Source organism: Hemitrygon akajei, chromosome 3 (genome assembly GCF_048418815.1).
Source record: "Hemitrygon akajei chromosome 3, sHemAka1.3, whole genome shotgun sequence".
Classification (NCBI taxonomy): Eukaryota; Metazoa; Chordata; class Chondrichthyes; order Myliobatiformes; family Dasyatidae; genus Hemitrygon; species Hemitrygon akajei.
In genome coordinates this window covers 62,196,245-62,209,992 of record NC_133126.1, presented here as the reverse complement: position 1 = coordinate 62,209,992, position 13,748 = coordinate 62,196,245, and the positions used below count along the sequence as shown (strand labels likewise).

Sequence of the window (13,748 nt, the reverse complement as noted above, 5' to 3'; positions counted from 1 at the left end):
GACCATGTATTTTGGTTATATACCTCAAGAATGGTTGAAAAGAGATAAATATTTAATGAATATACTGTTGGTGGCTGGTAAAAAGACTCTTACTAGGAAATGGTTATCACAGGAGAGCCCAACTTTAAATACATGGATGGAAATTACAATGGACATTTACAAAATAGAGAAGATAACAGCATCTGTTAATCATAATCATGCTTGACTAATCTGTTGGAGTTTTTCGAGGATGTAACCAGGAAGTTAGACAGGGGAAATCCAGTGGATGTAGTGTACCTCGATTTTCAGAAGGCATTTGATAAGGTCCCACATAGAAGATTGGTGGGTAAAATCAAAGCTCAGGGCATCGGGGGGAAGGCATTGACATGGATAGAAAACTGGTTGGCAGATAGAAAGCAAAGGGTAGCGGTGAATGGGTGTTTCTCGGAATGGCAGGTGGTGACTAGTGGGGTGCCACAGGGCTCGGTATTGGGACCACAGCTGTTTACCATTTACATTAACGATTTGGATGAAGGCATAGAAAATAACATCAGCAAATTTGCTGATGATACTAAGCTGGGTGGCAGTGTGACATGTGATGAGGATGTTAGGAGAATTCAGGGTGACTTGGATAGGCTGGGTGAGTGGGCAGATACTTGGCAGATGGCGTTTAATGTGAATAAGTGTGAGGTTATCCACTTTGGGAGTAAGAACAGGAAGGCAGAGTATTATCTGAATGGTGTAGAGTTGGGTAAGGGAGAAATACAAAGAGATCTCGGAGTCCTTGTTCATCAGTCACTTAAGGTGAATGAGCAAGTGCAGCAGGCAGTGAAGAAGGCTAATGGAATGTTGGCCTTTATTACAAAGGGAATTGAGTACCAGAGCAAGGAAATCCTCTTGCATTTGTACAGAGCCCTGGTGAGACCACACCTGGAGTATTGTGTACAGTTTTGGTCTCCAGGGTTAAGGAAGGACATCCTGGCTGGAGAGGAAGTGCAGCGTAGATTCACGAGGTTAATTCCTGGGATGTCCGGACTGTCTTGCGCAGAGAGGTTAGAGAGACTGGGCTTGTACACGCTGGAATTAAGGAGATTGAGAGGGGATCTGATTGAAACACATAAGATTATTAAGGGATTGGACAAGATAGAGGCAGGAAATATGTTCCAGATGCTGGGAGAGTCCAGTACCAGAGGGCATGGTTTGAGAATAAGGGGTAGGTCATTTAGGACAGAGTTAAGGAAAAACTTCTTCTCCCAGAGCGTTGTGGGGGTCTGAAATGCACTGCCTCGGAAGGTAGTGGAGGCCAATTCTCTGGGTGCTTTCAAGAAGGAGCTAGATAGGTATCTTATGGATAGGGGAATCAAGGGATATGGGGACAAGGCAGGAACCGGGTATTGATAGGAATTGATCAGCCATGATCTCAAAATGGCGGTGCAGGCTCGAAGGGCCGAATGGTCTACTTCTGCACCTATTGTCTATTGTCTATATTATCTATTGATTCATACTGGGAAAAATTGTTTAACTACATAATGCCTCATAGGCCTGATTTTATTCTCACAAATCAATGAGTATGTTGTAAAAAAAGATCACTCCCTACTTGTACATAGTTTTTTTTCCTTTTGCTTGTTTTTTCTTTCCACTCTTAAAGTGTATACCTCAGATAAATACTATGTGGAGATTTGTGACATATACGATTATATGATATATATGTACAATGTTTGAAATACATCTTATGGAAATGTTTGATGATGAACTTCAATAAAAAAAATAAATTACACAAAAAAAGGCTGTTCACATTCTCAACCCCAGATCCATTGATGTCAATAGGGGTTAGCCTGTCTCCATTCCTCCTGTAGTCCACAACCAGCTCCTTTGTTTTTGCGACATTGAGGGAGAGGTTGTTTTCTTGACACCACTGTGTCAGGGTGATATCTTTTCTCTGTAGGCTGCCTCATTATTATTTGAGATTAGACCAATCCGTGTAGTATCATCAGCAAATTTAATTAGCAGATTGGAGCTGTGGGTGGTATACAGGGAGTAAAGGAGGAGCCTTAGTACACAGCCCTGAGAGGCACCTGTGTTGAGGGTCAGAGGGGCAGAGGTGAGGGAGCCCACCCTTACCACCTGCCGGCGATCTGACAGGAAATCCAGGATCCAGCTGCACAAGGCAGGGTGAAGGCTGAAGTCTCTGAGCCTCTTGTAGAGCCTGGATGAATGATAGGAATTCTGTGCAATTGTGAAAAAAAATAATCCTGTTTTCCATGAAAATTGGAATTTTTAACAATATCAGGATTAATTTATGCTGTCATTGTTTATTAATCTGAACATGAATACACAATTTGTTGTAGCTAAACGATTTTGTATTGATAATTGGTACATTTTATCCTCCTCATAATGAAAGCAAGCCTCGCTTAAACTTTTCTTGTTGGAGTTACTGAATTTTTTTGTTTCTTCTAGGTTCCAGATTCAGCGAGGAAAAGGTGATGCCAACAGTTACAAGAGCCTTGGCCATTGCTTTAAAACAATTTTCCAGCAAGAAGGGTACATTTTTTGACTCTAATTATTTACTGCATAAAACATGATCCAGTCTCATATTGGGAGCATATGAAAATCTAGGGAAGCTAGTGGAAAGAGCTTCTTGTGCCATCTTTCACAGTCTGTGGATCTCATGTTGACCTTACTGATCTCCTTGGAAAACAGAGAACTGGAGTAAAAGCAAGGTAGCATAGTGGTTAGCTCGGGGTGTTGGAGTTAAGTGTTCAATCCCATCGTCATCTGTAAGGAGTCTGTATGTCCTCTCTGTGGAATCCATGTGTTTTCTCTGGGTACCCCAGTTTCCTCCCACAGACCAATGATGTACCGGTTAGTAGGTTAATTGGTCATTATAAATTGGCAAGGGTTAAGTTGGGGGTTGCTGGGTGGTGTGGCTCAAAGGGCTGGAAGGACCTATTCTGCACTGTATCTCAATAAAAATAAATAAGCCACCCTAGTATTAGAGGTACCTCTTAAAAAGAAGAGCAAAATAATACAGTTGAAAGTTGCATTAGTAAAAGTTTGAGCTGATGCTTTCCTTCCTGCTTACGATAAGAAGTTTTACATATGAGATAACTGAAGTACTTGAGAAAATTTTCCAGTTTTATATTTTATCATGCTGTTTGTCTTGTCAAAATTAAAATAATAGTAATTGTGTAAATATGCATTAACTTTCTGTCATGTAAGTCTATGCATAACTAGGTGCAGAATTTCGCAAAGTTAGAAAACATGACAAAAGAAACATATTTTATTTTGAGGCACAAGTGTAGTATTTAGTTACCTTCTTGACAGTAAAATGTTCTTCATTTTAGTCTTCATAATTGGTAAGGATATAATGTAGATACGTTGCAAATGATAAGTAGTGATAATATACCATAGCTGCTTTGCAGTTTCATGGCTTGCCTAAACTTGATCGTAGCAAGAGCAAAGATGAGTATTTGCATGTGGCAACATAAAAGTGATTTGTGGTTATTTTATTAACTCTGTAGGAAATATCCCACTGGCATTTCTAAACATATAAGTCAGAATAAGAGAGATGGCTTTCATGATTAACGGGAATGAAATGAACGAAATAAGTCTTGTAAATGTATATAAATACAGAATACTTTTTTTGTGAAGTGATTAATCAATTCAATTCAAGTTTAATTGTCATTTAACTATTTGTGAATACTTGTGAATACAGCCAAGTGAGACAGTGTTACTACTCACCGACATCATCTGTTGACTGGGTTCTGACGACCGCTGTGTGACACTGTGGCTTAGAGGCCCAGCCCTTGTCTATACAAGCACATGTAGAATATTAGTAAAACCACAACCAGACAGATATATACGTATATAGCCCAGATCCCTCAGTCCATTTTAAATCTTCAGTTTGCCACAACTACACTATACCACCCCTGGTAGAGCACAACGGCTTGAACAACTCACCTCCTGTGGATGAAAAGCAAGTGACCCCACAGCTTGAGGCCTGAGTCCATCGAGCGCCGCTAAAAAAAAGTCTGCAATCGGCCACCAGAGAGCTTGTCTTCTCTCGAGCAAAGCTCTGGGAGGGCAGCTCCGACTCCATTCTGTTCACTGCATCAAACCGCCGCCGATGAAGCGTGATGGCTTCATCCCCTCACTCCGGGCAGCTGCAAACAGGTGACACCATGGTTTCAGGCCTAGTTCTCGCTACAACCAAGGACTAGCCCCCCCCCCCCCCATCTGCTCCTGCTTACATCCAATAAATCAGCAAATTGAACTTGTGACGTAGCAGATTAACAATGTCCAAAGGAGTCCAATGATCACAAGAAGTGTGACCACAACAGCCACTCACTATTTGACTGTAAGCCTCCATTGAGTCAGGCAGCAGCATGTTGTGCAGCTCCTTCATAAGCTCTGCCAGCGAGCAACTCACTGATGGTGCAAACCTGCAGTACTTTGAGATCTTAACATATAGCAGGATCTTACGATCATTCAACGTAAGTTTAAGTACAACGGTAGCAGCTTTTGTTGAACCCATAGAAGCCACTACGACCAGTCACGTCGCCATCTTGTCAGAAGCCTAATAATATTAGGTAGGAGAGGAGCGAGCTATAAATTGAACTTTACAGCTGTTACTGATTAATTTAAAAATAAGGAAATGTGTTTTATTGTCAAGCCTTGTGTATTGACTCTATGTTTGTGCATTAGTGCGTTGCCTCACGTGCTTATACCACTCCTACAGGCAGTAGAGTTGCACCGCTGGCAGGACTGCTGTTTCACAGCTCCGGCAATCTCGATTTATTCCTGAATATGTGAAATTCTCCCTATCATTATGTGGGTTTTCTCCAGATGCTCCTGTTTCTTCCCAGTTTCAAATACGTGAGGGGTGATAGGTTAATTTACCACTGTAAAAAGCTTTAAGAAGGTGGGAGGAATAAATCACAAGGAAAATTAATGGGGAATGGCCTCTCCTTCTATGTCTTAAGAGAGATCTGGAGAAGGTTCCCAATAAGACTCTGTTGAAGATTGTCCCATGTTAGTTTGAGTTTTGCTCAGATCACTCAAATCCAGACAAGGACCAAAGAAGGGCTGAGAGTGACAGTCCCCGACATTAAGGCAGCATCAAGGTGCCTGAGAAAAACTGAGAACAAAAGACATCAGCCTAGCCCAAGGACCTTACTGCAAGAGTTCCTCAGGGTGATATATTCTTAGCCCAAACTTCTTCCACTGTTTCATAAATGTCATTCCTTCCATAATGTCAGAAGTGAGGCTAGTTGTCAATTCTTAGCAAATAGGCATGGCTAATAAATGGCAAATAACATTGGAGGTCAATGACCAACTCCAACAAGATAGACCCTGATCACTTACCCTTGATGTTAATCATCTTAATCACATCCCTCCTGTAGTATGATGACCAGAGCTGCACACAGCATTTGATTTACAGTCTAACTAATATTTTATACAACTGTTACATGTATTTAGTGCCTTGGGTGATGAATGCCGTATATCTTTGTTCTTCACCACCCTGTTGCCACTTTCAGGAAATCATGTACTTGTACTCCTAGGTGTCTCTGTTCAACAATGCTCCCCAAGCCCAACCATTTACTGTGTACGTTCTGGCCTAGTTTGACGTTCTGAAATGCATTGCTTCACATTTATCTCAGTCAAATTCCATCTGCAATTCCTTTGATTAATATTTTGTTGTAACCTAAAGCAAACATTTTCACTGGAACACAATGTTTTGGTACTATCTGCAAACTTATTATGTCACCTACTGCGTATTCTGGTCTAAATCATTGTGGCATGCAAATGACACTCTGCTCATGGACTACTCATCACTGGTGGTGAACTTCAAGCCAAAGTTAGGTTGATGATTGCAATAAACAATATTTTGTTATGTCTTGATTACTTCATTGAGTACATGTCCATGAAGCATTCAGGATCAGTTGCCATAACTGCTTTGGGAGGACTCAACAGCTTTTGTGGAGCAGGGAGTTTTTTTACATACAGATCGTTGGAGATGATTTTCCCATCTGAGCTTATGAAGTTGCCAGCACTCCTTTGTAGATAGCAGTTTATCGCCGGGGTGGAGTGAATTTAAGACTGGAGTAAATAACAGAGGACTGGGTGAGTTATAGGTGCATCAAGGCTGCTACAGTGAACCACAGAGCAATGGTTCTGAAAGGGCAGTAGACTTTCATTCTTAAGGTAGGAGTCAGTGTGCATGTTTCTTGCCCTTGGACTGAACAGGATATTGGTGAAGTTGTTTTGCATGTCAAGGCAGCAGGCTGCAGTTGACTTCTGCTGCAGTCTAGATGTGGAAATGGCTAGGTTGTCCCCTCTATTGATTCCTTTTTTTAAAATTTCAGCTGGAGTAGTTTCTTTTTGCTGGGGAACAACCCTCATTGGTTTGAAGTATTATCATTTGATTCTATAAATGGACCACTGAAAGTCAGTTGTCAGCCTTTTATGACTTATGGTCCCTGGAAGAATTGTTTTCCCACAAAAGCTTCTTGTTCAACGCAGCATATTTTGTCACATTTCTCAATGCCATATCACTCAGCCCCCCGATGTAGAGGATGAATTTTCTGTGCAGGAGATAATGACACAACAGTTTCTAGATGAGGGGTCTGGTGATTCATGCTTCATTGTCAGATATTCATTCTAATCATCCCAAAGTCCCAATGCAACATGCTTTCCAGACAAGATGTGATGACTTGATCTGACTGAGTTTGGTGCAGAATAATATGTAAGGATGATTGGAGGAAAAGGGAGGTATCCTCATCAATTTACACAGCTGGAAGAGGTGGTTCAATTGAAGAAAATGTGAGATTGCTCCAACCACCAGCGCATGGAGGATTATCAAGATGGAGTCACAAGGAGAAGAAATGGAAGTCCGAAACTGTAGAGTGCATGTTATCAGTTGGTGAATACACATAAGGCATGAGATAAGTCTGAGTTCAAGTCACAGGATTGGTTCTCAGAAGTAGTCATTGCTGGACAAAGCAGAGATCAGAAGGCATTCAAAACCCAAAATGGGATAAACAGGTCATAAGAGCAGGCAGTAATTCATTGGAATCAAGGATGTCTGGAATGAGTATAAAATGAAGATTACAGAGGCTGAGGAGCTCTGTAGAATTTATCACTGTTAGCTAAGTATTTATATATAAATTCCTGATTGAACTATAATTGTGTTTAAAAATTATTAACTGATATGATGTGGATAGTTATTGTTCAGATAGATTTGTTAACTTATACTAGTGGAAACAGTATTGTAATAATGAGTGCACGTATCCCCTTAATAATTTTGTGTACCATTCTTTAGACATTGTCTTATCAGTTTGTTTGCAGTTGTTTGAGTGTGTTGACTTTCAGTCTAGAATATTTGTTTAGTAATTTTCCAGGCTGTGGTCACTTTTGGTCCATTGCCTTTCTGTTGTCCCTGAAAAGATGCTATAACCTTTAATTATGATACTAGTTCATGAGGTATTGGGCTATTTCCAAGCACTGGTAAGAATCAACCACATATCTGTTGGTTGGAACAGACTTGATGGTGCAAGTGGTCTCATTCTGCTCCTGCATCTCATAGTCTGCTGTCAGCAGCTGGGCACACAGCAATTTTCCTCTCCTAGGTCATCAATAAATCAGATGAATTTTGTCAATATTTAAGTAGCTTCAGAATCAGTCAGGTTTGTGATCACTGACATAAGTTGTGATATTTGTTGTTTCACAGCAGAAATACAGCACAAGGCATAAAAATTACAACTGAATGGTTATCATTACCTCATGGTTTGGACTAATGCCTACATTAAATTTTCTTTATTAAACGAAGTACACAGCTAGCTGAATTTGAACTCGTCTAAGACTTTGGATTACTAGTCTGCTAGTTCAACTGCCGTACCACCAACGTCCCCCATATCATCCTTCAGAGAAGGGTCACACATCTTTCTTTCCTCACCTTCTACACTAATAGGGCTGCACAGAAGGCAAGGTGTTCAGAAAATTCAATGTTTGAGTTCTGCTAACAGTTTGTCCCTTTTTTTGGGGGGGGGGGGAATCTATTAAGCTTGGACTCAAATGTTGTACCTGGATAAATGAGCTAAGGCTGATCTAATTCTTTTGACAGTAAGTAAAAAATCAACATTGGATAACTTGGCTGATTTTTTTTCCACCCTTTTCCCTAGGTCAATATTGGTTCAACTGTGGACTTCAACAACTGACTTGAATGAGACCTTTAAAGTAATCAGAAAGCAGGAGTCAAACATAAGGGCTTCCTGTTTAATACAGATTTTTCAGAGTTGATGATTAAATAATATACTTAGGTTTTTTTAAATAAAGTACCTGCAAAACAAAACGGTTCTGAGGAAAATCCAGATTAGCCAATGGGGTTGCATATTACAAACAAAACATGCTCACACATTTGAATACTTTTGTGATACTGATTTAGCACTAAGTATATTTGCTGTTGTAATTAAATAAATATTTTATTAAGATTGATTTGTCAAAAACTAATTAGTCACCTTCTGTTAAAAAATGAAAACAATCAACATCTAGGAAACTGAATTAAAGTATCAAGGTTTGCCTTTGAAAAAGCTTAGAAGTTTCAACCTGGAAAGTATTTGTTTAGATCTCCACTACTTTTACAGTACTTTCCAGGTTGAAATTCAGTGTGTCCTTTGGGTTAAAGTTATTCAGGTGTTTTTTTAAAACACAAAACACACCACTCTGTACTTTTTGTTGTTGCAACCTTTTTATAAAGAGCCTGCTTCATACTTTACAAAGCAAGGTATGCTGCTTGGTCTCAGCTGATCCGTAAAGAAGAATGAGGTACAAGGAGGGTGAACCACCATCGGGTTATCATGACATGTCAAGGTACTATAACAGGTTTTTGTTGTGCATTTAGTACACTGACAGCAGCATGCTTTGGGATCTCAGACAGTTTTTTTCAGGTAATGCCTCCTTTCACACACATGGTGACAGATTGTTGCGTGCAAGTTTCCAGCATCTCTGTTTGCATAGCAATCATTCATTGACAGTCTCATATCAATAGCCAGCAAGCTCCATCAATAATAGGCATTAGGCTTTTAGTTTGTCGTAATTGTCATGTATCAAGTTACTGGCTTATTAACGGCAAATGCTAGTGTGCACTTTATTTTTTTACTTCAGTTTTTAAGATGGTGAAGATACATTTTGGACAGCAGGTAAATATTCCATTTGTCACGGAAGAAATTATTTGCTCTTTTAAAGTTATTTGATTTTATTAATTGGAATATTGTATGGATATAAATTTAAAAGATTCATATAACTAAAAATGAAAGATTAAATTATTTGAAATGCAGAAAAAATTCTGGTTAGAAATGATAACTAGTCTTAAAAAGGCTTAATTTGTATAACAAATTCATGATATTCAGTTAGAAGTCATCTTAACATTGGAGAAAATTTTAATTTTGAATTTCTTTTTTAGTTTTTATACCTTTTACGATGAACAGAATAATTTTGATTTTGCATGGATCAAATGAATTGCCAAGGTTTTTCATAGCTCCAGATTTTACTTGCGGTAAATTCTGTAGAAATCAAAATTGGAAAGAAAGATGTAACTATAAATTATTTGTCACTTGTTTCACACTATCATCCAAAAGCAACATTAATTAACAAATGGGAATAGCAAATTATGAAAAGCTGATTTGAATTGAATAACTGACTTGAAATCTCACTCTGGCATGCATATGAAACTACCAGTGTTTATTACTTTTAAAAAAGTATTACTGTGAAACTTTTTTAAATTGTAAAACTCTTTTTTATGGTAACTTCAGTGTTCTACCACTTATATTAAGTAATCATGCACAGCAATTATATCTGCATAAAATGAAGTGATGTCAAATAAAGTGGCACGTTAACTTTAGGAAAATTGTCCAAGTTCTTATAGTTTAAAGGTTTTTCTTCATTATTTATTGACATCTCACCATCCAATCAGCAGCTGGAAATTATATTTTTAAAAGTGATTTTTTGCACCTGAACTTATTTTATAAAATTTAGGTCAATTTAGAAATTGGCAACTGGCAAACGGTGGGGGAGCTGTATGGCCTTGGTTGTACCAAGGACTAGGCCTCAAACCGCAGCATCACATGTTAGCAGCTGCCTAGGAGAAAGCCGTAGGAGTCGGTGTGCTCCACTGGTGTGTTGGTGTCAGTATTGCCCTCTAGTGTTCGTTCAGCAGAAAACAAGATGTATTATGTTTGCAGACTGCTGCAACGTTAATGGACTCAGGGACTTGAACTATACTTTTTGTTTGTGGCTGTATTTTACTGTTGTTTCATATGTGCTATTATGTGCCCTGTGCTGTGAATAACTCTTGGTACTATGTTTTGCACCTTAGCCCCAGAGTAATGCTGTTTCATTTGGCTGTATTCACGGTATTCATGTAAGATTGAATGACAATTGAACTTGAACTTGACTCACGTTGCTGTGTTTCAAAATAACTAGTTCATTATGTTATTCATGTCAAACCTGACATTTCTACCAGTGGATGCTACTTCCTTTCAATTGAATCTCATTCAGTCATTCAGTAGTTGCAACAGTATCAGTTTGGAGGCATTTGTGTCTCTTGTGACAGGGTTATAGTCAAATCCTGCTCTAGAGTTTACAGCATAGCTACCTAGGTCAACATCCTTGTGCTGAAATTTTAGAATTATCTTTTTTTTAAATGAGAAATCACTTTCTCTCCTGGTTTCCCAAAATCATGAGTTTGATGAAGATTATGGACATTTTTCCCATTATGGCCAATATTTGTGTCTCAATCAAAATTCCTAAAAAGCAGATTTCCTAGTCATTATCACTTTGCTATTTCCAGGAGCTTGCTGTTCGCAAATTAGTTCCTGTTTGCTCAACAATAAACATCAAAGTATTTCGTTGGGTGTTCCATAAATGTGTGAAAGGCAACTGAGAGATGTAAACTCTTCATGTTTTGAAAGGGTTACACATTGTAATCAGTCTAATTCAATTTTAATGTCACCTAGCTCAGTTTACCTTTCATCTCCCCTTACTCATACCACTGATAAACATTTCATCAATTTATCAGGGAAGATTTGCAATGCAATATAGTCTTTTACCTATTTATTTGCCAGACTTAGCCTTTTACATCTTTGTCATCCTTTGTCTTAAAGGAAGACTTGTCTCCTATGAGTTTACCTCTCCAAAATAATCTATCTATAATGAATCTAAGGCAAGGCTTAAATGTATTTTAATACCATCTACATACAGTACATTTCTACATACATTTTGATATTTTGAATAGGTGTAGAGTAATATTTTACATTTTGTTTTATTTTTCCTACATTTGTGTTGTAGGTAGGCAATATGGTGGTTTTATATATTGAAGTACTGTATAAGGGTCTTGAAAAAGTTAAGTACTCCAAGAATCTCTTGAATAATAGTAACACTGCCTGTTTAAATAACTAATGGATTCATGGATCAGAGCCATTCTGTGTCAGATTTTCTTCGCAACTGTTATTCACTTCTTAACAGCTCGCATTCTTTCACTGAAAAGAGATCTTCAGGTGAAGCTATGTTTGAAAAGTAACCTTTGTGCTCCCGATTACTGGAAATACCAGTTCTGGTGAGAATTGCTAACAATTATTTTAAGGAAAACTGCTCTTTAAATGTTAAAGATGATGCACTGAAGAAGATCTACAAATCCTATACAGGTACATCAAATCAGGAAGTCTTGAATAGTGTGCAGCAAATACTTATTAAAAATTTTATGCTTAAGAAATTTATTATAATTGTCAAAGTTGAATTAAGCCATTGATAGTATGAACTGGAATTGCTGTTTCCCCTTTTGGTCTGAATAAGTTAACATGATCTAAAATAACTTAGAACTTTAGCAGTGCATATCCCATTCTTTGGGAAATCCTAGTTGACAACAGTTCATAAAATATGAAATTTGTTTCTATTATTAATAATAATTAGAAAACTTTATAGAAATGCTTCAGCTGAATGACTTTAATATTTAAACCTATTTTAAAACATTCTTCTAGAATTATTTCATCTGAAAAATAAGTTATTTTAATTAGATGTAATTAGACAATTCTTTACTCTCTTCTAATATCAGAATGATTTCCAGATATTACTATAAAGCCAAAAGTTTGCGAATAATCTCTTTTTTTCTCTTTGATCTAGCTGATAGAAAATGTAATATTTTTAACATTCTGAAATAAATAAAAATTAAAATGTAATTTCAAATGCTTGTTGTTGTTCAACAAAACACAAGTAGCATTTGTTGTAATCTTTTACTGGGGGAAGTTCCTTAAAATAGTTATTTGAATAGTTACAGTCAGATGAATACTGATAAATGAGCACTTTGTCCTTAGCGGTGTTAATCAATATATTGTTTATACTGTGGCTCCTTCAAAGTTCTCATTAGAATTTTCCTAATGAGGAGAGATCTCTCATTCAAACTTGCAATTAAATAAAATTACAAGGCTTCCTGGACCTTCTGTAGATCATTAGCACACTTTCTCAACCTAATTTTGCAGTAGACTTGAATTAAATTGGCTATACTGTTGGACTGAAGTGCTGTGTGTCTTCTTCAGCAGAGTATAGGCTAGTTCTTTGCAGAGCAGGACTACATTTGCACTCTGGTGTTATTTTCAACACTGTTCTATGACAATAAAGGAGACATCCCTTTGCAGTGATGCTTAAGTTACAGCACAATGCCATCGTATTGAAGCAATTTAGACATTGATTCTGTTTAGAACTGTTGAGAATATCCAGACAATTAATTGTGCTGTTTGCAGGCATTTTGAACACAAGCAAACTGTTCAGATACTCAGCAATATACACTGTATGTTCCAATTTACTTTTGTCTTACCTACTCAAGTTTATGTACTTATAAGGTGTAATTGCCTGTCTTCTTACCACCACAAAGCTTGTATCTCTATTTTGTTTAAATAAGTGATCAATATTAATTTCAGGTGGAAAAAATATGGCTTTTATTGCAAATAAATAATATTGACTTCCAACTCAGCGTTCAACACTATCATCCCCTTGAATTTTAACTCTAAGCTTCAAAACTTGGGCCTGGGTACCTCCCTGTGCAACTGCATCTTCAATTTCCTCACTGGCAAAACCCCCCCCCCCCCCCACCTCCCGGCAGACTGTTTGGATTGGGTACAACATCTCCTCCACATTCATCATCAGCACAGGTGCACCACAGGGCTGTGTGCTTAGCCCCCTGCTCTGGGACAGCACAAAGAAGGTTCAACAAATTGCTGACAGACTTCTACATATCCTAACTGGTTGCATCACGGCCTGGTTTGAAAACAGCAAGGCCCAGCAATGGGAAAAGCTGAAGGAAGTTGTGGATGCAGCTCAATCCATCACAGGCAAAGCCCTCTCCACCACTGAGTACATTTATTTGGAGTGCTGCCACAAGAAACCTGCTTCTACACTGGAGAACCACTTTTTCCAAAAGTGTTGCTTCCTCAGAATTTTGTCTTTGTTTATGATAGACCACTTGAAGCTAAACACAAATATAATTTCAGATATTTGTATCATGTAAGAATTTCAAGAAGTGAGTTTTTTTTAATATAATGTGTTTAACTGCATAATGGTGCTGACTTTTTTCACTAGTTCAACAAAGCTAAGAATGTTTTGTTGATGATTTTCATTTGTACTCAGTTGTCTGAGGCTTCTCTTTTAAGTGTCCAATAACAATTAGCCAGCATTGATGGATTCCAGTTGCCCTGATTCCATTTCTCCATGACTGCAATGTC

General features: G+C 38.0%; 1 protein-coding gene across 3 annotated transcripts in view; it reads left to right on the top strand.

Annotated features, from left to right (window-relative positions):
- The window catches only part of slc25a21 (solute carrier family 25 member 21), a 395,200-nt gene that overhangs the window by 321,456 nt on the left and 59,996 nt on the right, over positions 1-13,748 (top strand). For all 3 annotated transcript variants that reach the window (XM_073040006.1, XM_073040005.1, XM_073040004.1), the window contains exon 4: positions 2,437-2,520. In XM_073040006.1, coding sequence (XP_072896107.1) covers positions 2,437-2,520 — 84 coding nt within the window. The remainder of the gene's footprint in view (positions 1-2,436; positions 2,521-13,748) is intronic.